This window comes from Dicentrarchus labrax, unplaced genomic scaffold (assembly GCF_905237075.1).
Source record: "Dicentrarchus labrax unplaced genomic scaffold, dlabrax2021, whole genome shotgun sequence".
Lineage (NCBI taxonomy): Eukaryota > Metazoa > Chordata > Actinopteri > Moronidae > Dicentrarchus > Dicentrarchus labrax.
In genome coordinates this window covers 11,303,768-11,330,909 of record NW_026136718.1, presented here as the reverse complement: position 1 = coordinate 11,330,909, position 27,142 = coordinate 11,303,768, and the positions used below count along the sequence as shown (strand labels likewise).

The window sequence follows — 27,142 nt, the reverse complement described above, 5'->3', positions numbered from 1 at the left end:
TGGCTGACAGACATGAGAACGGCAAAAAAGCTGTTACAGTTAATCTTTGTAACCACTCAGCCATCCAGCTTTATTTTAGAGTAAATGCAATGCTGTTTTTAAAGGGGTTAGGCATTGTTGTATGCCTAAAACCCACACTCTTAATCCACTGGCGACAGCAGCTCAGCTAACTAGTTGGCAGAAATGTTTGACATCAGCGTATGTGACTTGATTTATGTGTCTCCCAACAAGAGAGAAGTCTGGCATTTAAAAACAACAAGAAATATTGATGATCGAGTGGCGAACTTTAATAAGTTACTCTCAAAACATCTGGCTTCCCACCTCCCCAGAAGTGCTTGGGAAAAAAAATGATATAATTAAATTTATGATGATCAGTTGTGACAAAGCGGAGTCCTCCGGTACCTCTGGTTTCTGGGCGGGTAGTGGTGAAGTTCTCCTCAGCAACACTCGTTTTTTAGATGAGATTATTCAATTTCTCAATGGAAGTCTCCAATGTGCATAGGCAGACAGTTTTCAAATGGAGTTATGGGGGGAGAGAAACAGTGCATTCACTTTGTGTTGTAGGTGGCAAAGCGTTGGTTCAGGGGGTTTTCTGGCGCCTTCATCCACTCCTTCTTCAGCTGTTGCTTCAGCTGCGACAACCTCATGTTGGGGTTCTCCTTTTTTAGGCGGGGCATGTTGACCTCTTCATAGGCGGCAAACGCTGCTTTCATCCTCCGCTCCGGGTGGTGGTCCACGTCCTCAGGTCCCGTGCTGGAGACAGGAAGATGAGAATGATAAAGACTCACTAGTCATTGGTGCTGTTTTGTTGCCTTAAACTCAATTTAAATCCACATCAGAGTAATCACAAGGACAACAGGATGTCACAGAGAACGGTGAACAATCGGTACCTGAGCACAGCGATGGCATCTTCTATTGTTCTAGCTTCGATGGTTCCTTCTTCAGGGATAATTCTGTTCACGTTCTCTTCCAGTGGAGTCTCCAGGTGGCTCTTTTCTGTGGGACAAAATTTCATTTGAAACATAACAATGGTGGCGTCAAGCTCAAGAAAATGCCCTAAATTTGATCCTCCAAACAGTTAATGCTGCTGGAATATAGCCGATCTCCACTAAAGTTTCATATTTATTCTAACCAGCATACTGGTGTCATCCTACTCAACCTGAACTTTACCTTTCGGTTTGAGCTCCAGCTGCTCCTGCTGCTCCTGCTGCATCTTCTCGTTCTGAAGCACGTCCTCGATCTGGGCACGGGTCACTTTTCCTCCAGATGCAGCCTCCTTCTGGGCTCTGCCTTTTGTCCTAGCACTCTCTTCATCCAGAAGTCGCTGATTTTCCTTTTTCCTCTCCAGAAGCTCGAGCCTCTTCTTCTCCTTGTCATCCTGCAACGGCCGAAAGATTTCTCATCAGACTTTTGTGTTTAAAAAATGCATGTTGTTATAAAGTACTTTGGCCACTACGTGTATTGAACCTGTGTCAAGCACTGAATGATTTGGTCTACAAAATCACAATTCTTCGTGATTCAGTACACTGAAAAGAACGACCGTGCCCATCACCATCAAAAAAGGAAGAGTGGCGGTGGACGTTGAGATGGTCACTGCACACAGAATCACAAAGCAAGATCAACCGGACCAGACACCACTGAGGGTGATCACCCCAGGGGGAGAGGAAAGACAGCTGGGATAAGAGCCAGCTTGGACCCTGCTCCTGGTCTGATCAGGACAAAATGGGAAATCACAGACTGTATCAACAATATCCTGGATTAGACAATCACTGGGCCGACTCCGGCAAGACAAGGAAGGCAGACTCTCTTTGGACGTTTCCCCTATGAACTTTTTATGTGAAGATGAAAACCATCACTATCTTGTTGCAGCTGTTGACCCCCCCCCATGTTTAAATGTCTGAAAATAACTATATATTGTTCCATTTTCTTCTATTTGTTCTGCTATCCTTATCTAAACTGTATTATCTGTTTTGTTCTCTCTGTGTGGAGCATGAAGGGACTACGACGTTCACTTTGTTAACTGACTGTACACCCCTCATCCAAGAAGTATCACAGTGAAGACAAATGAAAATTCTCAAAGCCAAAGGGGAGGCAGTTTGAAACTGACACCAAACCGGGGAGACAGCTCACCTTTCTCTGCTCCTTTTTGAGTACATGTTTGTCAGTTTCCTGCCACAGAGCATCCTCTTCCTGCTTCTTCTTGCGGGCGTCTGCCTCTGCCTTGGCCTCGGCTTTGCGGGCTTTGGCTGTGGCCGCCTTGGAGTTCTCGCCCTGGAACTTCTTTGGCATCCCAACAGCTGCTCTTCAGCTGGGAAACGAGGAAACATCATCAGAGAGAGTCTGACTGAAGCAGTGACTTTTCAAGGCTGCAACCAAGTACTGATACAGTCAGGGTTTCAATCCAATACCTACATTTTTTATTTTTTTCCGGTGATTATCACCTATTAACTGAAAGAAAATTGTTTAAGGTGTTTAAATTACAGGCAGCTCATGTAAGACGGTAGTAATCTACCGTTATCTGAATTAATATAATATAACATCTAAATAAAACAAAGACTTTTTTTTTTTTTTTTCTTGCTTCATAGCTACCGTTACTTAGCAACCGGTTTGAAAACGAGGGTTAAGCAAAAACCAAACAGGTAAGTTGGCAAAGAGGAGTTAAAGTAAGCCAAGTCTACAAAGAGCCTGTCAGTGTGGCTCGTTAGCTCCGGCTAACTGGAGTTAGCCTGATAAACAGATGTTTTCTCTGTTGGAGAGTCGCTCACTCTTTTGTTTTTTACTCCACCGACATTTCAGCTGAGAGGATAATGATCACGACACACAAACGTGGCGAGTGTAAACACGGTTTCATACCAGTATGAGAGGGAGAAACGGGTCGCTGAGTAGACGACGGCGGACTGTTGTTTCCAAGAGGCATCGGCCACCTCCTCCCTCCGACCACCGCGCACTCTGATGACGCCTCCTGTGGTTTCCATGGCCCTACGGAGGCTCAGGATGTTCATCTTCAGAGGAAGACGTTGTTCTTCTATTATAAATGTACTTAAAAACATTTGGTTTAAATACTGCTCGTATCTAAGATGCATCTCTATTTGGCAACACTTTTGAAATCTGTATCTGTTTAAGTATTTAAGTTTTTTATTATTTTATAAACTACCACTTCCTTCACTGTCAAAGAAACTATATCTATCATGTGGATACAAATGTAAAATCTGGCAGAGTAGAGTTTATCTAAAGGCTACAACAGAGTTCAAAGTTCAGTGTTTTACTAAAATTTGCTGAAAATGTTAATACTTATGATCAATCTGACCAGCTGACTCATATTCGAGTCGAGGGACACAGACAACGTTTTTAAATTGTAAATATTTTATTTAGGCAAACACTTTACACAAATATTGAAAAATAGTAACTATATTAACGCTTTATGTTGAAATAAACTGCTGGAACATAATCAATGTATATTAATATATATATATATATATATATATATATATATATTATAAGTACTGAGATGTTCTAATCTGATGTGTATGTGTGTGCTCTTCATTCAGAAGTCATTGTCACTCTCCTCCAGCAGGGGCGGTTTCAGGCCCCCCCTGGAGGGGCGAGCACCCCTCGACACTGGGCCCTCCAGACTGTCATCCTCCAAATCCTTGCTCTCCTCCTCCTCATCCTCTTCCTCCTCGCCTTCCTCATCTTCCTCATCGTCCTCGTCCACATCGATCTCGCTATCTTCAGTCTGAAACAGGAGGGACGCTTAATTATGACAGCAATTAACAAACGCTCATCCAGGTCCAGGCAAATGATTTAATATGTCAACTTAACTTACAGCACCTGGGTAATTACTGGACACACGACGTACAACAGAGAAGGACGTGATTCCACTCTAACTAGACACTGAACCAGCTAACGTCTCACAAAAACATCAATCAGACAGGAGGAGGATCTAATCACTGAATCACCTCTTCGGCTGTAATGAAAACACACCCAGTCCAGAATTGATTTAACCATGAATAATTGAACTGGGACATGTCCACCAGGAGCCAGATCACTACAGGGATCAGTTAAACCATTTACCTACTTTAAAAAAGGAAAAATCCATTCCAAACTTTTCAACATCTGCTCCAATGTTCAGAAATTATACTGCATTGTGGAAGAGACAGATACCATATTTACACCCATAGATGCGATGATTTCTCTCTAACACTAAAGACACGGCTAGTGAGGTTTATACTGTATATATGCATCGACAGTGGTATTGTGAAGAAAATAGTCATGCCAATGCTTTGCAAATGATAAAGATCCATTCCTAATCATGTGTGAACAAACCTCTATCCTGTGTCAGAGAATTTGAGAATGGATTTTTCCTTTAAATACACAGACGAACAAGGAGTGAACTAGATCCTGGTCCTGCACAAACCTTTACTTTCCGTTGTTTTTTGGCATGAGGGAATGACCTTCTGGAAACGGCTAAAGCGGGCTTTTAAAATACAAGTGAATGACAGAAAATCATGAGATACGGAACAGAGTACGAAATGGAAACCCAAAGGGATCTGAAGCTGATCCGAGCTGGTGCACGGGATACTAAAAATGACAAAAAAATAATGTTGTGACAACAGAGAGAGCGCCATCTAGGGTCACTGGGAGTAAAATCAGCAAAAAAAGTCTTCAAAAAGAAAATACATCAGGCTTAATTTAAGTAATCTTGTATTGATGTTGCTATGTCAGTACTAACCTCATCACTGTCCCCGCCCTGCATGTTCCCGATGAATCGAGCTCCTCTTCCTATGGTGCAAACAAAGGCAACAAAACACACTTTGATGAAACAATTGAAGCATTTTCTTTTGAGAATCGCAGATATGAAACCAATCAGAACCATAGAAAGCATTTTTTCCAAGGAACTCATAGTGGATCATAACAAGAACGTGGCTCTCCCTCGTCTGTGTACCTGCCACAACGCCGTTTCGTGTGGGCCGTGGCTTAGAAGGGCGACACTCTTCCATGTCGCTGTCTGAACCTTCGTCCTCTGGTTCGTCCATGTCCGAATCCTCATCTTTCACTGCAGAAAAAATATTTTATGAAACAAGTGTGAGACATCATAAAATTGGAGTTGACATTATGTGATTTGCTTTCACGGTGTGTGATTGGTTGTCTCACAGGAACTCCTCATCAGATCCTTCTCCTCCTCCCTCAGTTTGTGCTGCATCATTCTCAGTGTGTTTTCAGCCTCCTGCAGTGGAAAGAGAAGGACAAACACATATAGCCAGTTATAATGAGGGCCGGTGAGAGAAGAGGAGCGTCAGTTTGCAAGAACCTTCGTACATCTGTCAAATCTAGCTAAATGGAGATGTCTTTGTGTGGTATAACTGTGATTTAAGCAAGTTCAAAACATAAGAGAAGGATAAATCACTCTCTCCTTAAGCTAAAGAGTAAAACTAATGGGATGGTAAGTGAAGTATTAATATAAGTATTATAAATTAGTTATGCTGAAGATTCCTGAGACCAAGTGCCAGGTGTTGGTTACGTACAAGCAGTTCTACAGGAAGTCCTTTTTATAAAACATCTGAGAAGGTATCATACGCACACACACCTCAAACCTCTCCTGCTCCAGTCTATGGTGTTCATCCAGCTGAGACTCCAGGAAGGAGAGGTTCCTAAACTTCTCCACAAAGGTGTCATATTGCTTCTGCAGATCTTCCTCAATCTTCTCATACTCATCCATGAAGGCCGGCCTGAAGAAGTGACAGAGGAACATAAAACAAGCGCTTACAACAGGGTGAGCACAGACACATTTACTTGTAGGGCTGCAATGTGACATCATCATTTTAATATTTTCTTTAGTGAAAATTAATATTGTGATGCAAAAATGATCATTCCCACTAATCGTGAATCATGTCACAATTGTAATATCTGTAAAACTAGTCGCAATATGATTCTAATTTTTAACCATATTGAGCAACCCTGCTTGCTTGTCAAACTTTTGTTTAAAGTCTTGCTGCAAGTCGGAGAAAGAAAACTTTTAAGATGGCTAAAAGTTTAGCAATGGTACAACTTGACGTCACTCTCAATCACTCTATGCTTTGCTTTAATTTACCCAGTGCACTTGGGAATCATTCCTGTGTGCTACCTATCAGGTTGTGAACTGACCTGACACTCTGCAGTGTCTGGAGCCTCTTCCGATTCCTCTCCAGCTCCTGCTTCTTCTTCTCAATCTTATTGTCCAGACTGGTTTCATCAGAAACAACGTTACTCAACATGTCTTTGGTCTTCTCCACACTTTCCTTGACAATGAACACAAAGGCCAAGATTCAGAGCCATTTCATAGATATTCACAGATATGTGAATTTAAAAAAATAAGGATTTGTCAGGATAACTACGAACCAAAACCTCCTTGACTGCAGCTCTCAGGGCTTTTTCAGTCTCGTTGATCTCCAGAGGTCTGGCGATGGCCGCAGTTCTCATTTCCTGTGGGGACATTGATAACAAAGACAGTATAGCAATCTCCTGCATCACCTGCAGAACTGTCTGAACTGATTTCTTTTCAAATAGACGTCATTACATTTGTACAGCTGTTATCATCTGAGAGCAGCAGCTTTGGTTCACTGCTGAAAAACAAAGCCACATCATGCTACCAGCCTCATCAACACGCACAGCGGAACCATTTAGGATTGTTAATGGCTGCTTTATGTAACAGAGAGGTTTCTCAACAAAAATACCAATAAGGATGAGAGGATTCACTTTTACATTAGTAAATTTATTACTTCTGAAATAATCATGTCTCGGAGGAAGAAATTACAATGTTTTTTTTTATCATTTGTGTCACTTTATACAATCCAGACAATCTGGCCTTCAAATGGCAAAAAAATATTTTTCTTTTTTACAACCTTTTCACTATCAAGGATTGTGGGGACTCAGTATGTGTGTCTGGTAATATCTGTGTTTTCACTCACCCTTAGGTCCACTTCTTTTCCCAGTAAATCATACAGAGAGGCTCCTTTAGATGTGACCTCTGATGCCAGCTGCCGAGCTACTTTAAGATCTGAAATCTAAAGTAAAGACAGGGTGATCAGAGTCACCCAGCTTTTTCTTCGATTTGATGAAACATAAAACAGGATATGAAATAGAAAGTTCAAAAAAGATAAGAATATCAGTTCAGTTTTTATACAAAGAAAAATAATATATTTAATGATATTAAATACTATGTGTTGTTAAGTCAAACATATTGTATTGACCTCTCTGTTGATCTGACTGCATGTGGGTCAGACATACATGACCAACTAGATCCTTTCAAGTAATGCAACAAAACACATTAAAACCAACCACAATGCAGGGCCTGAGAGCTTATAGCTTAGTAATTAGGTTTAGAAACAACTACGTATAAAGTAACATACATATGTCTTCTATAACATTACACAGTGTAAAAACTGCATCTCACCCGTGAGCCGAGGTCAAACTTGAACTTGTTGTTGTCCTCCTCGATGTTTTCTCCCAGGGCCATCTGCTTGGTCTTCATAGCGCTGTACAGCACTGAGGTGATCTTCAGCATCTCTTTCACTGCGTAGCCATCGGCCTGGTACAGACGCTTGGTGTTCAGCTTGATGTGAGCCTTAGTTGCCTGCAACCATGCGAGACACTGGTTAAGACAGACTGACTAAAAGCAGGCCTACAATAGCTGAGAGCAATTTGTACATTCTGTATAAACTTAAGAAGAGACGTCACCATAAACTGGGCCACGGCCTTGATGAAGAATATTCTGTCTGACTCTGTGTCTACATCAGTGGGAATAACCATCTGAGGCTCATATCTATATGTAATGGAGAAAGAGAGGGAGCCAAAGACAAAGAGCAAAAATATATTAGAGTACATACATGATGTCCATATATAGTTTTAGTCTAAATAAAACATCAACATTTGATCCAACCCAGCGATAGTAGACGAGATTTACTTCCAGACTCAGAAAATGAAGTTCACATATTACAAAGTAAAACTTGGAAGAAGGATTTGGATTTGATTTGTTAAGAAATATAATCTACCTCTTTACGAGCCAGATCAGGATTTCTGCCACTAAAGTGAAGTTTGGTGTTCTGAAGTTCTCCATGGATATCAACCGAGGATAGCCCAAGGCCCTCATCATTTCAGTAAAATCTGCCAAATGAAATGCAACTTCAATTACCAACAGGGGATGAAGACACAAAAACACAGCTCTTAAAGTGAAAAAAGAGGATTTATCACAAACAATGGGGAGCAGATAGCGAGCGTCACTTACTTCTTAAGTCTCTGAAGGACATTTTCACCTGCTGGCACTGCACAGCAAAACATGCACTGGCAGCAAAGCAGAGAAGAGAAGAGGCATCGTTATTGACAGACAATCACACCACTGACATGAATGTATCTTGAGAGAGTCGGTCGAAGATGAAGATGAAGATCTGTGTAAATCCTCATCTCCACACACCACATGTCAGGGTGGTGGAAGCTAAACAAACAGCCATATCTTGCTTTACTAGAATCCGTAGTGAATTAATTAGTGTGTGTGTGTGTGTGTGTGTGTGTGAAGGTGTGTGTAGCAGAGGTAGCTACAGTATAGCCTATCTAGCTTGTGGCTAGTTGGAAGTTAGTAAAAAAAAGGGCTAACGCTTGGTGTCGCCGATGGTTAACGGAAGATTAGACAGTTACAATAAGATATCGATGAGCTTATATCTGAACTAACTAACTGTAATCGATCAGTGGTTAGAAAACGGGCATTAAATTGGTTTTGTTAACGTTACCTGTCGTTAGCTTAGTGTTCGTTCGCCTCTATCACCGATGGTCTCTATGGAAACCGATTCTTGTGTTACGGAAGCTCACAGAAGTCAAAAAGAAGAAGAAAAATAGCGAATGTCGATTTATTACAGTGGCACTTGTTATTAAGTCAACTGGATTAATGAATTAAGTTAAATTCACTTGACCCGTGTACAAATTTACACTGTTTGTGCATGAGTTGAGTTTATTGCATTTAATTGTTGTAATAAACTACAATTAAATAAAAACAATGTAAAAATAACAAACAAACAAAAAAAGAAGTGGGTGTTTTAGTTGTAGTAAAGTGGCCAAATATTACAGATTTTGTTTTTCACCAAAACATCTGTAGGAAATTCTAATTTTGCTTTGATATGACGTTCACTTACATCAAGCCAAAACAGTTTAAATTGGACCGTGCAGGAAGAGTACAAGAGGGGGTTTACTGAATCATGAATAAGGACTTTTTTTTAGGTCCCATGACTTTGTCCAGCATGATTTAAAGTGTAATAGTGCTGGATTAAGGTGAAAGGTCATTATGATGTTTCAATTTGGGGAAACCGTCCCTTAGTTGTAATATCAAGGTGTTATGGGCACACCTAGTAGTTTTTCCTAGTAATTTGTGTCATTATGACACATTATTGTCCACAATAATGATAATAATATTATTATAAACAGTTGTGGAAAGCGACTCAACCATCAAGTCAAGTAAAATGTTGTTAAGGCACTTATTTTCCACTATACTGCAGGGGGAAAATATAGTTTTTACTTCACTACATTTGTTTTACAGCTGTAGTTACTTGTTACAATACACATGAAGTTTTTTACACAGCATATATTAGCTTTTGATCTAATAAAAGTACAAATAAATTCAAATTTGCCCCAACTCGACAACATCTTTGATTCTGTAAGTATCAAAAGTATGATGCTACTTACTTTTGCCTTTTATTTGTAATTGTGTTGCTACTTTAAACTGAAGGAGAGGGATGCCAGATACTTTTCTAGCACCTTCCTCCACTGGCAAAGGGTTACAGTGTCTTTTACTGATGCAGTAACATGTGTGGCCACAGGGAGCCCTCAGTCTGCACCGCAAGAGTCTTTCATATCTATGGGCTACACTCCTGACGCAGAGCATGATGGAGCAAACTGGTGAGCCACCCCATAACAACAACAACCCGACTGGGAATGAACCTCCTGCCTGCGGCCTCCACAGTAAACGCCTGAAAGAGCTGGAGAATGCCGCCCTGCAGACCACTTTAATATCACGGATGGAGACGGAATCCGGTGCGGACGCCGGGAGCTGCACGGAGCAGCAGTCCGGGGAGGGCGAGCAGTCGAACGGCTTGTCCTTGAACCACCGGTCGGCCCCTCCGCAGCTCAGCGCGGACACCGAGGCGGAAGAAGTGGAGTCGGATAGAAATGTCGCCAAGGAGCGAGTGGAAGAGGAAAGGACCCTGACGGACCATTTAAACAAACGATTGCTCTCCTCGTTTCTGGAGAAGCTTAACGAAAGGGACCTGGCGCTGCCCGGTGTCCAGCGCCTGGACTGTGCTGTAGCGGACGAGGACTCTAACAGGGCCGCAGATGAGTGGTGAAGCACCGGGCTGGAGAAGAGCAGCAGCAGCAGCAGCAGCAGCGGCCGGCAACATGGAGGTGGTTGTGAGGGATTCAGGACCAATGTGCACGGAAGCACAATCCCACAACATTAAAGACAGACCTGCAGTTAGGCCTATCGATTTATTCTGGAAGATAAGAGTGTCTGAACGCGTTATGAGCTTACTTTTGTATGGAGAGAATGAGTGAAAGATGAAGAAAAATGCAATAAATGATCATCATGTTCATGTGAAGTTTCTTTTGTACTCATTGGTTTCGTGTGTCTGGCAGCCATAACGCATGTGTTATCAGCCATGTGTGTACGACTGGATTACACACATTCAGTCATCAGCAGGTGTCAGTGTACACCAAGATATACTTTAATACAGCATAACATCATTATTAATGGGAGGATATAATCACACGTTTTCTTTTGCTCAAGTCTAATTTTAAGATTATAATTTAAATTGAGTAACTGAATCAGTGTCCTGCATGCTCAAGTACAGGTTATTTTCCTAATAATGTAACACAAGATAAATAAAACTTACTTTTACTTTATTTAAGGCTATTTTGAAAATGATTTTTACATCTGCTTGAGCATAAAATACACACACACACACACACACACACACACACACACACATATATGTGTGTGTGTGTGTGTGTCACTCCTAATTAAGTGATGGTCTCATATATGACCATCTTTTCATCATCATAAAGATTTATCACAAGACAAAAAGTAAAGAGACAAAGCAAATAAAATAAGAACATTAGGCCATTTGAAACATATATTTAAGTTAAAGCAGAAATTAAATACTAGCCTGATAATAGACTCATTAAAGTATCACCACAAGAAGAAGCTATATATTAACATTAATAAAAATCTGTTAGCAAAACTATTTTTAGTTTGACGCACGCAATAGACAATGTATTTTGGGTCTCATGTAAGGTACCGCATGTACAAGAAAATACACAAAAAACTTAAAAATGTTAGATCCACAAAAACATTAAAGCTATAAGATATGATCGTGAAGCTGTTGTCAAATATGATATTACGTTAGAGTCAAATCGACATGACTTTATGTAGGGAAAGTAAAATTTGGGACGTAACTCTCCCGAAGCTGCTGCAACTTCCTCCTCAGACAAGAAACGTATTGTGACACACAGATTACAGATTCATAAAACTGGATCCTCTCCCTCTGATAATAAACCTGAACCAACTGAACCTCCACGGGCCTTTGAAGAGCCAGAAAGTGAAGTGTTGACATTTTAAATTTATTACATTGACAGGTAATTTCCAACAACACTGGAGGCGGTTTAAGCACGCATGTAGTCACAGACAGCGAAACTTGTAATGTGGAATATATTTTATTAATTGTTGTTATAAAACATGTGCATATAAAGCATGTTCTATGAAACCGAAGACATTTGTTTCAACTGTGACAACAAGCAGCAATAATGGAATAAATGTTAAAACATAAACAAAACAGTAGCAGAAGTAGTGAAGTAGTGACATTTTAGTGCACTGGGGGTGTTTTATTTCTTATGAATATTCCTCCATTAAAGCTAAAGCACAACCAGTGGCTTATCAGATATGAACAGTAGCAATCAGAGTCATGCTTTTTATCCACAAAGTACCATGAATAAAGTATTCACAACAGGAGATGTCTTTCATGTTTCTTCCTTCCATTCACTGCAGAATATAGCAGAGGTTGTTCACATATAATGCTGCTATTTATAGTGAATTGGGTTATATATAGTCAGTGATGGTGCTGCCTTCGTGCTTATCTTGTTGTAACAGGTCTCTACTGATGCCGGCTGTGTGTGGACTATAGATGAGTGATGACTTCTGAACTTTTGTGGCTGGAAATGCTTCTGATATCTTTACGATGTCTCCCGCACTTCATATTTATGTGGAAAGTCATAACTGGTCAACCACATCAGCACATCAACACTAGACAGGGACCGTCACAGATCTCCCATTCATTGCAGTCGTAGCCAATAAGAAGAAGAGAGTCGAACCACTTTTTTGTCAATAAATACTCCCTTTACTGTCCATTTAAGAGGAAGCTTTCGGTAACGAGATGATAAGACACGAACTCAGAGTGATGAAACAGTGGGAAAGGTTGAATTACTGTTAATGCGTACGCACAAAGCCAAGACACTGCCTGTCACATATCCATTAAGACTGTTTGAAGTGCAGGTGTGCATTGCTACAGATATGGGACATACCAGAATGAATGTCCTGATGAAAGAGCCTTTCAACATTAAAAGAATTTAAAAAAAAACATTGGAGGGTATTTGATTAGAGTCTATATGTTCTTTGGCACAATTATAAAGGCCTCCAATCACATTTTTAAGAAATACATTTATTAAAAAGCCTCTTGTTTCACTCAAACTTAGCTCCAAATGTGGGGCAGACTTAGGACATACAAAGAGACAAAAAGTTGAATTGAACAGGAAAAAGACGTGTATTAAAAAAGGTTTCTGCCAATAGAGAAGAAATGCCACTATCATCAGTGCTATTTGAGATTACAAAAAACTTTTAGTTGTTCAACACCTAAACTCTGAGAGGTGATTTAATGTTACCAGCATCTGTTGGTTCTTCTTCTTCTTCTTCTTCTTCTTCTTCATTTGCATCTTCCCTATGCAGTTCCCTTAAAGGCACAAGCTGTGGTTTATCTGTCATCTTGTCTCCCTGCAAAAAAAGACCAAGATTCTGTTTTTAACACAATAAAAAAAAGGAAAATGAAACACACACATACTGAACTATGATAGCCAGGTGCGCACTCTCAGAACACGATTATGATTAAGAAATATTAAGTTTGATCAGCAGTGAGACTGTGTAGATGTAATGCTACAAACACATTGTATCTACCATATCTGCCGCACATGACGTTACATTTATTATGTTTCCAGTTGAAAAAAAATCACACGTCAAGCTCCAAATGCTGATCAAAAGTGGGACTCACTTAGCAAAAATATATGTTGTTTTGTTTGTTTTGATAATGATTTATTCATTAATTTCCTTACCTGATTATTGCTATTCAGGCTCATGTGTGTATCCCAGCTTGCATTGTACCGAAGGCAGGTAAACATCCTGGACATTGTTCCAGTCTTAAAACAAGTCACACAGTCACAGGCAACACATGTAGTGTCATTACAAATCTGCTCCAAAATGATCTATTAACAATAATAAAGGGGTTAGAGTCATAGTTGGGACAAATTTAAAAACTGATTTATAATACTTCAGATTATTTCAGATGTTTTGGACTGGAAGAAAGAAAGAGCACTAGGTAGAAATCTGCCATAAGTCTATCCTGTTAACAAGCCCAAGATAATTGCCTTTATTTATTAAGATGTTTGGTTCATCCTGATCTACTCTGTTACATTTCTACAATCTGTAGGCACATCTACACACATTAAACAAGGGGCACCAAAGTCATAAGCTTGTGTTATGGTACTTACTCTGCGCTCTGATGGGACCTCTACTTGTTTTTTGTTCAGATCCCACCATAACAAACCCTCTTTAATATGACTCCTCTTTGTTGGTCCTGTGTGCAGACAGAAGCAAGAGAATTTCCCCACTGAGTTGAATCACACCTTTCTGATACAGTATCATAAAAAACTGAACATTACAAGCTTATATTGCATGACAATTACGTTGGATTGCCTTGAGTGCAGGTTGTATGTAAAATACTGGCTACTCAGTGTAGTTTATTGGTTTAAATTAAACCGGCGGTTCTGAATAACATGTCATCATGTGTCAGCAGTTTTCACTTGTGTCTTTATCTTCTTACCTGTAGCATAGCTCACTATCAGCCCAACTAGCACGACCGAACTAGTCGCCATGGCACCAAAGTAGAGGTAGGACATGGAGTAGAAGTTAAGCAGGCCCCTAATTTTGGAAAAGTCAGGGTTCATTAAAGTATGTTTTCATGTATCTAGTTCTTTATTTTATCTTCTATCAATAAAGTTACAGCAATCACAAATAAATTTCACCACACACACACACACACACACACACACACACACACACACACACACACACACACACACACACACTTTTAACTTGTATTAGTTTTAGGTTATGGGTCTTGATCTCCATCCTCAACCAATGTAAACCACATAGCTAATAAAGCAGTTGTGTATCAGTTCAGGCCTTGTTGAACTCACTGACCCCTGGTTATTGGGGCGAAGCAGGGTGGAGATGGAGTGTTCGTCTTGGTTAGGGCTGCTGTTCAGGGTGACGTTGTTGGATCCACAGTCGCCTGCAAAGCTTGGCAGGACACCCATGGTCTCCTCACTGGGCGGGTAAAGGGTTGAACCGACTGCCAGCCACAGAGAGACACAGAAGCCCACTAATATTCCTGAGAATGCCCCCTGAAAGAAAGTACAAGTGTTAGCAGAAGACGTTAGGATGCAACACATCAGTTGGTCTTTGTCAGTGCAAGTTGTTTGAGGTCAGCTTTTCCAGAAATAGATCCATATTAGCTCTGAAAATAGCGTAATGTTTTTTAAAAGAGCTTTGTTGCAAAAAATACTTTTTACATTTGGAAAAAATGTGATAATGATGTTCTTATTTAATGATCGACCTTCTAGCAAAGTGAAACATAACACAACCAACATATAATTATACAACTCACCAACACCAAAGAATCAATAAAATGACTTCTTGAGAACACAGATTGCTGAGGAAAGTTTGATTTCCAGATAAACGGTCTGGTTAACAGGACAATAGAAAGTGGCTGAAAAAAAGCTCTGAAAGTTGTCTTAAGGAGGTGTTCAGTTAATGATTTTAAATGGGTTTGTTGGCTTTTAGACACTGACGTTCTTAAGTCAGGATATTAACAGTAAATGCAGATTCAACAATGGATCCTATGACCAACATGGAAAGTATGAAGCTTCCTTAATAGATAGAAGCACTGTTTGGCGTTCTTACACAAAGCATTCATAATGAAACAGAAGCAGTGTTGTAATAACACAAAGCGGAGGAATTTACGTAACTGCATTTAAACAAATCCGTGTCTTAGGAGGAGGAAATCATTTAAACTTTTGTAAAATAAGTAAAGCATATTAACGTTTTGTTAAAGTGTTGTAGTTAGTTTCTTCCATTTCACTATTACAAGCTGAATCACATCTCTCTCATCATCAACAATAGAACATAAAAGCTTTTATTGCACTATTGGCAAATCAGTGTAGTTTATTGTGCTGAATTAAAACTGCAGTTCAGAGACATCGTGTGTCATCGTGTGGCAGCAGTTTTCACTTCTTCTTACCTGTTGCAAAACTACCAGCCCAGTTTCCACGGCCAAATGTGTCAAAAGCTATATCGTAGCTACATCACTAGCTACAAGTAGTTTAAGTGTGCTAGAAGAGTGGTGGTGTGTCTTTATTTTTATTTTAAGCTCAAGCTCTGGAAGAAAGAACCATATAAGATTCTTATAGAAGATTTCTGTGATATATACACTACTCATAAAAAGTTAGGGATATTCCACTTTCGGGTGAAATTTAATGAAAATGTAAAATGTTGATGCTACAGTGATATTATATCATGAAAGTAGGGCATTTAAGTAGAGAAGTTCAAATTAAGATCACCTGGAAAGGTTATAGTGCATTTTATTTACATTCTGAAATTTCACCCGAAAGCCGAATACCCCTAACTTTTTGTGAGTAGTGTAATGAGAGAAGCTGTGCGTCTTTGATCTAACAGACCTTATCACTGGCTTTGAGGATATAAAGTAGGTCCATTGTGAACATTTCTTATAGGTTTTCTTGAATCAACACAAATGAAGTCACCCACCAGCCTGTTTGCTGCTGGGACAAACATCCCCAAAATGAATACGCCCAGTAATGGACCGCTGACCACACCCATGACGGTGAACGAACCCTGAATAGAGAAGACAAAGGGAGTTCTGGAAAGGCAACCAAACACAACACTGACACTTGATATACAGAATACAAAGTAAATCTTATGATGTAGCTCAGTCTGCTCAGAGCTCAGATAATTAAATATTTGAAATTAACCAGAGAGAGTTTCAACTTTTACTATTTCTTGCTTTGGTTTGTGCAAGATTGAGACAGAATTCGCTATTATAGTCATATAACTTCTATTCATCTATTACAATTTTTGATTAATCGTAAAAAATCCAATTTAAATAAAAGTAAAAACAAATAGTAATCACTATGGGTTGTATGAGGCTCGCCTGATTGTTACAAATAACAATTAAACATCATCTAAGCTACTTGCAGGTTGTTGCAAGGCTGCACATTGTGTTCCATTTAAAGCTGTTTTAAAGCTCAATTTTTTTGTTTACAAATGACTGGAGGTTGGATGATGGATTAAATATCATGTAATATTGTAATAATTAGGCATTGTACCTGAAGAACTCCCCAGTCCAACAGGGAGGAGAGAGCAGCTACGGTGATACAACTAACTCCGTACAGCAACGCTTAAATGAAAAAGAGAATAAATACTTCAGAATGAAAACAACTTAGTTAAGTGGACATTTTCAGTGAAATCAACCTACACAGTCCTTTGGAAACCAAGATCAGTTTCTTCTGGGTCATGTGGAGCAGATGAGGTCGCAGCAGATCCTCCATCGTTACTGCAGCCATTGCATTGATACTTGTGGAGGCCGTGCTGTGAAAAAAGCATGTGGTCACTAGTTATCAGCAGTTCACTGGCCATGTTAACACACTATTAATAATCTTTTACTTTATTAAGGTAAGATAAAACCATCACAAAGGGGAGATGTCTTTAAGGTGGAACTGCTAACAATTCATAGACATCTGAAACACGATAAAGGGCCCCAAACATACATTGCTTTTATGCACAAAGTCACAAACCAGAATGGTTTAATCTGAAAAGTAAGTTGTTGTATAGCACTTAATAAACAGTAAAGTACTCAGTTAATTTTCCCACCACTGGGGAAAGCTTAGTTTAGAGAAGCCAAGATTGAAATACCTGAGAGTCCCGCTGTATGCACAGGCAAGGAAAAGACCTGGGAAGCCAGGGTGACTTTTGAATATGTCCAACACAAAGTAAGGCATGTACTTCATCAGACGAGAGGGAGAGGGAGAAATAGTGGAAAAGTAAATAAATTATTTTCAATTGTTCATTTCGTAAATAAATTATTTTTTCACAAACCAACACCAACCAACAAAAGGTGACTTTTTTTATCCTGTTAATAATCTATAAAATATACTTTCAGCAATGTTTGACTTTAGTGTGCATTAGTGTGTAAACAACTAAAGGAAACATTTGAGGTGTAAAGTAAAACATTCAACTTCAAACGATGGATGATGGATGGAGTATTTGGCAAAACAAATTTTAGACATACAAATATTCTTTCAGTCTGTACAATGGAATGCATGGGAGCGGACTAACAACCCTGAGAATAGAAATTCAGTAAAAACATAATGGCACCAGCTTTAAAAACCCAGTATCATTTGAAGCCTATGTACACTGGAATAAATGCACAAAAATACAACAATATTATAGATACAATAGTATAGGTATGGATCCTTTTCCATAAACTCAGACACCATTGTATCTTTCTGTATACCGGTCATTATTGTCCAGTGTATACAGTGCCATGCTCTTGTAATGGATCAATATTAATATTTATTCTGGAGGGTTTTGAGTACCAGATCAGGGGCAGAAATCCTCCCAGACTTCAGCGGATCACAGTGGATGTAATAAGCAAACATGACAATGCCGCAGGTTGCTGCACTGCTCACAATCAGGCACAGACCCACTTGGTTCACAAACAGCGCCCTGCAATCAAACGCAAACAGTATTAGTGCCCCAGGTTTTCTGTTGGCTTTCTGCATTTTCATTATTTACTCATTCAACAGGTAAGTTGAGGGAAAATGCGAACCTCAGATTTGCCTGCTGATGGTTCTGTAATTATGAAGTCTCTAATTTCAAGTAATTTGGTGAAACCCGAAATGCTGTTGTATCTTTTTAATGTCATTTGTGAGAAATTAGATGCTTATTTATGCCTTGCATGTTCATGAACTCTTCATTTACAAAGTCCAAATGGAAGCGGTCACTTATATCCTTTCAAAATATTCACATTTATTACAATCATGTCCTTCCTCAGAAGTCAGCAGTACCAGAAATATCTTACAGGGGAATGTCATCATGAAAATGTCAGAAAATATATTGAAAATAATTCAGAGCCACAATGTCTGATGATGTAAAAGGTCTATTGAATATAACTTACCCTCATCTAAATTAACAGTCAACAAAACTATTACATTTCACTTTGTGTCTCAAATCCCAGAATCCAAAGCAGACAATTTACACAGGCAGTAAAGTATTATTATTAACATATTATGTATAATCAAAGCAGCTGTCATCACCTACAGTCATTTGTTAGCTCAGCTGCATGATCATGCTGTTTAATGGGAGGACATTCTGTATTTGCAAAACTTGAAGTCACATATTAAAAAAAACATTTACCGAGGCAATGTAATACACTATTGTTATATTACTGGAACAGTTACAACTCACTGGTGAATAGCCACAGATACTCATTACCATTGAACTATGCTAACTGCTTTGTGTTAGCTGAATGCTAACATCAGTATGCTAACATGCTCACAATGACAATGTTATGTTGCTGATAATAAGCAGGTATAATGTTTAAAATGCTCACCATCTTACCTTACCATTTGCAAATTAGCACTAAATGCAAAGTATAGCCCAGGGTTAATCAAATGGAAAATTAGTTTTATGTTTAGCCTGAATTTACAGACAGTGCAGAGGAAAAAGTAAAGATGAAACAAAGAATAAAAATATATAGAACCAAATGCATGCACTGAAAACAACAAAGTTGTTTGGCACATTGAATGCTGTTTTGAGGCAGTGGCTGGCTTGTGTTGGACCCCAGCAGAGCCCTTTGTGTGCTCGGCTTGCTGTCTTGCTGTCTTGGCCTCTTCTCAGGTGCAGAGTGGTTAATTAATTTATGGTGAGCCAAACACCAAGCCTTAAAATATCTCTTTAGAAACCTGTAGGCGATGCTTGTTGCTTTCCTACAATCTATAAACTCAACCTAAATTCAATTCACAAAAACGTATTAGTTGCTGTTCTAGACACCTGATCTCGATCTTCAAGTGCTAAAAGGATCTCAACTCACCACTGGGCCTCTCTTTCCGTTCTGCAGGAGATGTAGCGCTGGACTTGAGCTTGGTTTACTCCGTACATGGAAAGCCAAACAAATGCACCCCCAACAGACAGGCTCCAGAAGGTATAGCGCTGCCGAGGGTCAGCGTCAAAACTGGTGGAAAACATTCAAACGGTCCTGTTGTGTAAATTGTTGTTATTGTGCATTATTGTTGAAATGTAGGGTTATCCAGATATTTATGTGTTTAAATGAAAACTGTGTTTTTACTCATTAAAATTAATGCGTGATCCATTGTTGGCGATCTCCAGGACCATTGCAGGACCACCGACCAGAACTGTGCCGTAGATGAAAATGGCCACAAAGCCCGACAACATGACGATAATCTGGAACACATCGGTCCAGATCACAGCTTTCATGCCACCCTGTTAGAGAGATTATGGAAGAGGCAGACAGGAAAACACACCACATCATCAGCAAATTAAAGGCAAGACATGTTAATTGCTTATCCTGTTCCCTTAGTTTCAGCGTTTACATAGCAGTATGGCCTGGGCGTTTCACTTCACAGCTTAAATAGTGTTATTTCAATAGAAACACAGTTGAAGTTATGTTTATAAAGTCATTCAGTTACTCTAATAAAAGTAACCCTTTTGGGCATTTCCTTTGCAGTCTCAACACGTCTTGAACAACATGCGGTTAGATCGAGCTGCCAACACCAATCAAAATTAATGAATCAATACTCATATTAATAGACTCTGGTTTGATTTTATTAGTTTGTTGTCCCAAAGGATAATTTTATTTATATATTTGTTAAAATGTTTCAATTAAAGATCAATCGATATTAAAGATTAAGGATCAAGGAAATGTGTTTATTATTATATAACACACGATTGTACAATGAAATGAAAGTTTGCAGTCTCTTTATGCAACACAAAGAAATAGATTGTGCAGATACAGTATACACACAGTAGACACAGTTCATTTTATAAGGATGGGACAACACCCTGCCAATGTATTTCATTAGCACTTAGGTGCTATGCAGGTTTGATGAGATGGCAAAAAATATTTCCTTACCAGTGTGGTGTACATGGTGCAAATGATGCCAGTAGAAAACAGAGACACCCACATGTTGAGTCCAGTAGCTGAAATTAAAAAGATCACAAGTTAATTATTTCATTATCTCCAGAAAAGGAGATTTGTTATCTCAAGATAACGAGATAATTAACTTATTATCCTGTGAAAAGAAAAGATTGTTTCCTGTTATTACTTATTACTTAGAGTGCCATGCCAGCATGCATATATGGTGTATTAGATGTATAGATGTAGCACTGGTTCAATATAATGGACAATGTATGGAGGACTGACATGTAACGTGCCGGGTTAATATTCATTTTCCTAGTGACCAAAATGAGCCTGCAGTCGGGAAAAAGGGCAAACATCTGGACATTGCAGGGATCTTTAAACTCACTTAATAAATCTCAGTCTCCTCCTTATACATTTTGTCAGGATTGCATCACATTGTACATAAATAATAATAATAATGGTCTGATGTACATTGTGGTAACAACAACTCTTTTCCGTTCCTCCCCAACAGTCACAGTGACGGCTGTAACCAGGCGTGATAAAATGAACCAGGCACTCATTTTACAGTTCTTCATAATCATTCTGTGATCTAGAGAAAACAAAAGTCCTGTTCTTGTGGTAAGTTATCTTGTTATCTTAAGAAATCTACCTTTTGTTTTACTGAGATAACAAGATAAATCAGCTTTTGATCTCGAGATAATGGCATTAAAAAATAATTGTTCTCAGCATTCGTACTTTGGTATTTCTGCCATTTCAGTGATATTAACTTATTTGTGATAAGATAATGCACTGAATACAATGTATTCCTGACCAATGTATTAGTTGGGCTCTAATAAAGAGGCAGTTAGAAAACTAAATCTAAATCTAAAAAACACATACAGAATAAATAAAAGTATAACTTAAACCTTTGAATATCTTTTGGTTACCATGAAATGTATGTTTGTTGTGCTATATAACCTAAAAGTTTACTGCAATTAATTTTTGGAATATATTTATGTAAAATTCCTTCAACCTCAGTGCAATAGGTTTTGCTGGATTTTCATATCACTTTCACACTTTCACATACCATAAATACACAGATGATACACAGGTTGTCCCCTTGTGTCTAATCTTATCTTTGCCAGGTCTAATACATTTATATGTGGTGATAAAGTTGTGTATTCACAGAGAAAGTTGTGAATTATTTGTGAGTGATGGACCAAATTTCCAAGTTTTGTGGGAGTTATAATTAAAATGTCAAATGAATAAAAACATCCCATCAATGCATACAGAAAGAGGGGATTCAGTTGAGCTTTCCTACCTTGGTTAAGGATCAAGGCAGGTGCATAGATGACAATCCCTGTGTAAAGCAGCTGAGCAAAACAAAACAACATCACTGGGTTAAAGAACATTTACAGGTCCTGCTTGGTTTGTGCAAATGAAATAGCTGCTTCCCTGGAGTTCCTGGAGTCTGGGTCTGAGCCAAAGCAAATATTTGCACGAGAAAAGAACATCCTCTTTAAGAGCAATGAATATAACTTTTTCTTCAACAATGCAGATAGCAGAGAGCACAGTGATGTCTGTCTTACCGTCGCCACAAGAAACTGGATACTCCCCAACAGCTGCATCCCTCTGCCAAATCTCATCTTCAGATACTGTGACAGGCAGACGGCTGCAGTTATAACACAGCAGAGTATCTCTGAACACATCCATCATCCTTCCTCACCTCTTATATTCAACATGTTTAATCACCCACAGGTGCATTTCAACATTGTGTCAGAGAAATCCTGACCTTATTTCTACCTTTGGTTAGAAAATACATAACTCTTACTTTCAATGCTTAATTATATTAGTATTTTAGTTTGTTTAAACGCTCAGATCAAAGCATTCTCTCTTACATCATTCTCTACACAACCATCAAAAACTAAGAAAATGTTCGTGTTCCTTTGATAATTATTCTAGAATATATTATTTCTAAATAATACAAAATTGTTGCAAACAAGTTACATGAAACTGGAATATATATTTAACTGTTGTAATCAGGCTTGGAGTGGCAAATCGGGAGAAACAAGAAGATTCCCGGTGGGATGTAGCCGATCATCCACAAGGGCCGGTGACAGGGTTGGTAAACACAATAACGTTATAAATAGATCATGTGGGCTACAGGGGCCCAGGAGGTTTCAATTGGTCACCTGATTGGTCACCTGATTGATGACTAATAATGTTTGACCTTTGACTTCGGCTGCTTTGAGCACCGCCCCGAGTGCCAAACTCAGTAACTTGTTCATGATTTAAACAAGGTACAGAACAAGCAGAAGTTGATGGTGACGATAAGACGATAAGAGAGGTATGCTAGCTTAGACTACAGTGCCAAGATGTTAGGTGTGCAAAACAAAATATAATGTATAGCGCTGCCTACAAACCACAATTAAAGTTTAGTGTCAAGGAATTGTGTGGCGTACGGCATATAACATAGGCAATATGAAGAAGTCCTTCGTTGGATGCCAAATGTTAGGCAATGTTGCAATGCCACCAAACATCAGCCAATTAACTGCAAGGCACAGGTGAGCTGTTGTACCACGATAGCACCACCATTTATACCCACTATACTAGTGACCACTCACTGTATATGAAGTGTATTTCAATTGAAAGGGAATAGGATGGAAATAATATGAAATAAGACTGCATGTTTTATGCATGTGAAAAGTCTATGTTGTGAACTTAAGTGGGCTGGTTTGAGGCATGAATCTCCCGGGTTGAAAATGAGTCCCACTCCAGCCCGGGGTGTAATAACTTGAAGCTCATTATGACCTGATTGGTGCTGGTGATGCCCAGTCGAAAGAAAACTGGCAGGAAGAGGTAAGCTGTCAGCAGGGAGTTGATGCTTTGTCCGAGGCACATGTAGAGGAATTTAAAGCCATAGCGGGAAGCCTCAGAGGGAACACCCAGGACCTGGACTGCTGACATAAAACTGGCACAGAGAGACAGCCCAACAGGCACTGCCGGCATGCTCCGACCCCCGGTGAAGAAGTCATCAGCACTGGCCTCCCTCTGGCTCTTCTTCAGGGCCTGGAAGAGTCCGATGGCCATAGAGACGAACAACATCGCCGCAAAGACTGCGTAATCAGCCAGGACGAAGCCTGATATGGATGGTTCACTGGTGGACTGCTCTTCCATTATTATACTTTGATGGTCGCTATGTTTTAGTATGGTGGATCCAGATGTTTGGTGGATCTGTAAGAGTGAATGAGAGTCAATTAGTGACCATACAACGTCTGATGGAGACACAAGGCACATTGTTAATGACTGCTAGCTCCCTCCCTCTCAGCAAATTTAAAAATGCATCATCGACACCAACCAGAGTGATTGACAGACTGAACAGCGGTGTAGCAGAAATAGCGAGCTGGTAGTCAGAGCTTATGAGCAGCTGCTGTCAGGCTCTCTCCGTGTCTGTACTGGAATCAAAGAGAGTCGGCTGGAGATTTTACAATCACTCGAAGCACATTGACTAACGGCTGTGTTGTCGCTGAGCTAACGGCTCAGAAAGACTAATTGTCCAGTATGTGCGGACTGTCAGTGTGTCGGATCAAGGTAAACATTACACTCCATTGGTGCTTCTAAAGTAAAAGTCCAAACAACTGCACCAAAATAGAAAAATACAAAGTATGGTTCAGCAAAACGTTAGCATAAACTCCCGTGAATGATGCGCCTCTTGATCAATATACATTTGAAAATGAGTGCAGTGGTTTCACAGACGCCCACTCAAAGCAGAGGCTGGCGGAGGTGGACTGTCCTCCTCTGATTAGAGGGCGTTAACATTGTTTTTTTTAATATAAGTATATTAAATATATATTGTGTGTGTGCATGTGCAATTTTAAAATATTTTAAAACCTTCTTCCATTTTCTACCTTCCCTAGCATTGTTGGTGTATCGTTACATTTTGTGGCACATTACCACTACCATCTCTTAATTAGTGGAATAGCATTAAACTATCAGCTTAACGATAAACTGACAGTTTAAAGCTATTCCACTCACAAGCTTGTTTCCTTAACCGTCAATGGGGAAAACATATAGTATAGTATAGTAGACCACCTCATAAAAGCATTCATTAGCACTACTAGTGTAGACATGGCACCTCCGAATGTTGGATTAACTGTCTCCGAGGAGAGTTCGGATGTGTTTTTTTGTGGAGATAATTGGCAAAGAGCGTTTTTTTTTAGTAAGTAAATTTCTTTATCATACTTCTTTTTCGATTACTGAGCTGTGTCTAAGTTGAGGGAATCCAACCTTATATTATTGTAATGACTGTTTTGTTGCCTAAAACATATCACAGTTATGAAACATGTAATCAGCTCATAGCAAATAGCTAGGCTTGAGAAAAACTCCACACAGCGGGGTTAGTTGTAACACAGTGTTACAACTAATAAACAACTAATTCTCGCAAGTTTGTTGTCACAGAACAATCACTGCTTCACTCCATTTGAGTACTTGACTGGAGATTTCACAATTATCCATTCATTCATTTTTGACTGGTGGTGTGTTGACCTGCTTGTTTTAGCATTTTGTCAGCCAAGATGACCGGCAGATTAAAGCCTTTTTTTTTTATTACATATTGTATGTTGACATGAACTTTGAATCAGTTAAAGTTTTCAGATTAACAATGTATATATGTTGCTGCTGATCTATGCTGTTTTTTTAATTACCTACCTTGGGGACAAAAATAAATGTGTCAATGTTTAACACAAAATGTCTTGTCAATATTAGTGCAAATAGATAGATAGATAGTCTGACTTACACTACTGCAAGGAGTTTGGAGTGAAGGTCAGAGTTTGTGTCTCCTACCCACAATCAAAGGAAACAATGCAATCAGTCAAATACAATTCATGCTTTCTTTAAACAAATCTTTCCACAGGATTAACCACTATCTTTCCCTAAACTTACCGCTGATGTGTGTTACTCATCTTACCGTAGCTGGACCTGCAGACAGATGCTCAAATGTGCTGTTGACAAATGCTGAATGTGTAGTTATAAAGAGTTATAGTGTGGTGTGGTAAACATCCTGTTTTTCTGGATTTCCTATAGAATAGAATTATACATGACTTTTCCTTGTTTTGATATTGGCTTTTAATATCGGCCATCGGCAGCCCTGCTTTCTAAATATCGGCATCGACCATTGAAAACCCATATCAGTTGACCTCTAGTGTTTAAATTTACTTTGGAAAAAAATTTAATTAATGCTCTAAGTATGCTTCTACCACAATATCTTTGTACATGATTGTGAATAATATCTATCTAAATGACCTCTATAAATATGTCTGATTCATAGTTGATTGACATTCTGCAAAAGCCAGACAGACACAAACATAATTATCCCTGAAGTATCCACTCACTCTGAAAGTTATCTGCTGCAGATGATTAATGTTGCATCTTGTTTTTCAAATCATACAGTTGAAATAAAAGGTTAAAAAAAAAAACTCACCAGTACTAGTCCATTCAGTTCTGCTTCCAGTTGGTGAAAGAGAAATGTGCTGACAGCCGTCTTCAGTCCTCAGCAGCTGCTTCACCTCCATACACCTTCTTTAATGTGCGCGTGCGTGAGGCGTGTGCACACGGTCAAAATGATCTTTCCTCCAGAAAAAAAAAAAAGCTGCTTAGGTGAGTGTGGGGAGAGGGTCAGGTAGGAAGTTTACAGTGCGTGACCAAAAAGAAAAAGATAGTCAAGTGGCTGTTGAGGAATGCAGACCTGCTGGAGAATGAAAGTACTTTCTGCAGGACGCAATCCCTGTGTGTGTGTGTGTGTGTGTGTGTGTGTGTGTGTGTGTGTACATATGTGTGTGTGAGAGAGAGAGTGTGTGTGTAGGTATGTGTGTGTGTGTGTGTGTGTGTGTGTGTGTGTGTGTTTATGAAAGACGGAAGGTGGGGAAGAGTGGAGAATAAGGGAGGGATTATTATTCAGTAATAATCTGATTACTGAGTGTGTTGAAAGTGGGACGAGTCTTGATTTTGACTTAAATTTGTCATTTCATCCATGGATGTAGTTTGTTTTCCATGATACAAACTCATTTCATATAAATTATAGGCACAGAACAGATGTATAATGTAAGCATCCTATATAAATCCAATAACAAGATTTTAAAGTGATAACTAAATAATAAGTTTCACTGAAATTAATTGAGATACTAGTAATAATACAGTCAAAGGGAAATATGTAATAATGAAACAAGTTGACTACTATCAAATTAAAGTTGATTGTGAAACAGTAATATAAATAAGGGACTATACAGCATGTCATCATAATAATTCCCCTTATTTATAACAATGAAACATATCACATAGTGTGTGATTGTTTTCAGTGTAGGGTTAAAAGGATTCTTGCCAATCACAAATCTTAAATCAGTCAGCAAATACTCAAATCTTTCTGTACCTCTAACTGCAAGATTCCCTCTGAAAAACTGAGGTTGAAGCTGAAAGAAATGAACAAAGTGCTCATGGACGTCGGTAATCCAACTTGGTTAAATCTTGCTAAGCTGCACATTAATAGCTCAACAGTTTTTGCTCAAGGTTAAGCACCACCGTTAATTCAG

General features: G+C 39.1%; 3 protein-coding genes across 6 annotated transcripts; all 3 read right to left on the bottom strand.

Annotated features, from left to right (window-relative positions):
• Positions 1-265: 265 nt before the first annotated feature.
• On the bottom strand, positions 266-2,955 carry ccdc124 (coiled-coil domain containing 124). The gene is made up of 5 exons (XM_051376880.1): positions 2,854-2,955; positions 2,131-2,308; positions 1,171-1,378; positions 891-996; positions 266-753 (listed from the first exon to the last, which is right to left on the bottom strand). The coding sequence occupies exons 2-5, from the start codon at positions 2,287-2,289 to the stop codon at positions 549-551; spliced, it is 678 nt and encodes a 225-aa protein (XP_051232840.1). The 5' UTR covers positions 2,290-2,308; positions 2,854-2,955; the 3' UTR covers positions 266-548.
• A 390-nt stretch (positions 2,956-3,345) lies between these two features.
• cluap1 (clusterin associated protein 1) lies at positions 3,346-9,854 on the bottom strand. Of its 2 annotated transcripts, none has more exons than XM_051376879.1 (13): positions 9,709-9,854; positions 8,264-8,319; positions 8,031-8,142; positions 7,717-7,801; positions 7,433-7,612; positions 6,948-7,043; positions 6,379-6,462; positions 6,145-6,278; positions 5,588-5,729; positions 5,155-5,227; positions 4,946-5,056; positions 4,733-4,782; positions 3,346-3,736 (listed from the first exon to the last, which is right to left on the bottom strand). In XM_051376879.1, the coding sequence occupies exons 2-13, from the start codon at positions 8,283-8,285 to the stop codon at positions 3,545-3,547; spliced, it is 1,281 nt and encodes a 426-aa protein (XP_051232839.1). In that variant the 5' UTR covers positions 8,286-8,319; positions 9,709-9,854; the 3' UTR covers positions 3,346-3,544. The 2 variants fall into 2 exon arrangements, with proteins under 2 accessions (XP_051232839.1, XP_051232838.1); XM_051376878.1 differs by lacking the exon at positions 9,709-9,854 and adding an exon at positions 8,763-8,849.
• A 1,860-nt stretch (positions 9,855-11,714) lies between these two features.
• Positions 11,715-26,338, bottom strand: slc5a5 (solute carrier family 5 member 5). Of its 3 annotated transcripts, none has more exons than XM_051377489.1 (18): positions 26,034-26,338; positions 25,354-25,396; positions 23,370-23,792; positions 22,148-22,213; positions 21,880-21,931; positions 20,571-20,638; positions 19,767-19,921; positions 19,512-19,652; positions 18,016-18,145; positions 17,333-17,421; positions 16,896-17,008; positions 16,747-16,817; positions 16,169-16,255; positions 14,546-14,748; positions 14,166-14,263; positions 13,834-13,919; positions 13,399-13,482; positions 11,715-13,063 (listed from the first exon to the last, which is right to left on the bottom strand). In XM_051377489.1, the coding sequence occupies exons 3-18, from the start codon at positions 23,733-23,735 to the stop codon at positions 12,926-12,928; spliced, it is 1,947 nt and encodes a 648-aa protein (XP_051233449.1). In that variant the 5' UTR covers positions 23,736-23,792; positions 25,354-25,396; positions 26,034-26,338; the 3' UTR covers positions 11,715-12,925. The 3 variants fall into 3 exon arrangements, with proteins under 3 accessions (XP_051233449.1, XP_051233448.1, XP_051233450.1); XM_051377488.1 differs by having other exon boundaries at positions 26,038-26,338; XM_051377490.1 differs by lacking the exon at positions 25,354-25,396 and having other exon boundaries at positions 26,038-26,338.
• Between the last annotated feature and the right edge of the window lie 804 nt (positions 26,339-27,142).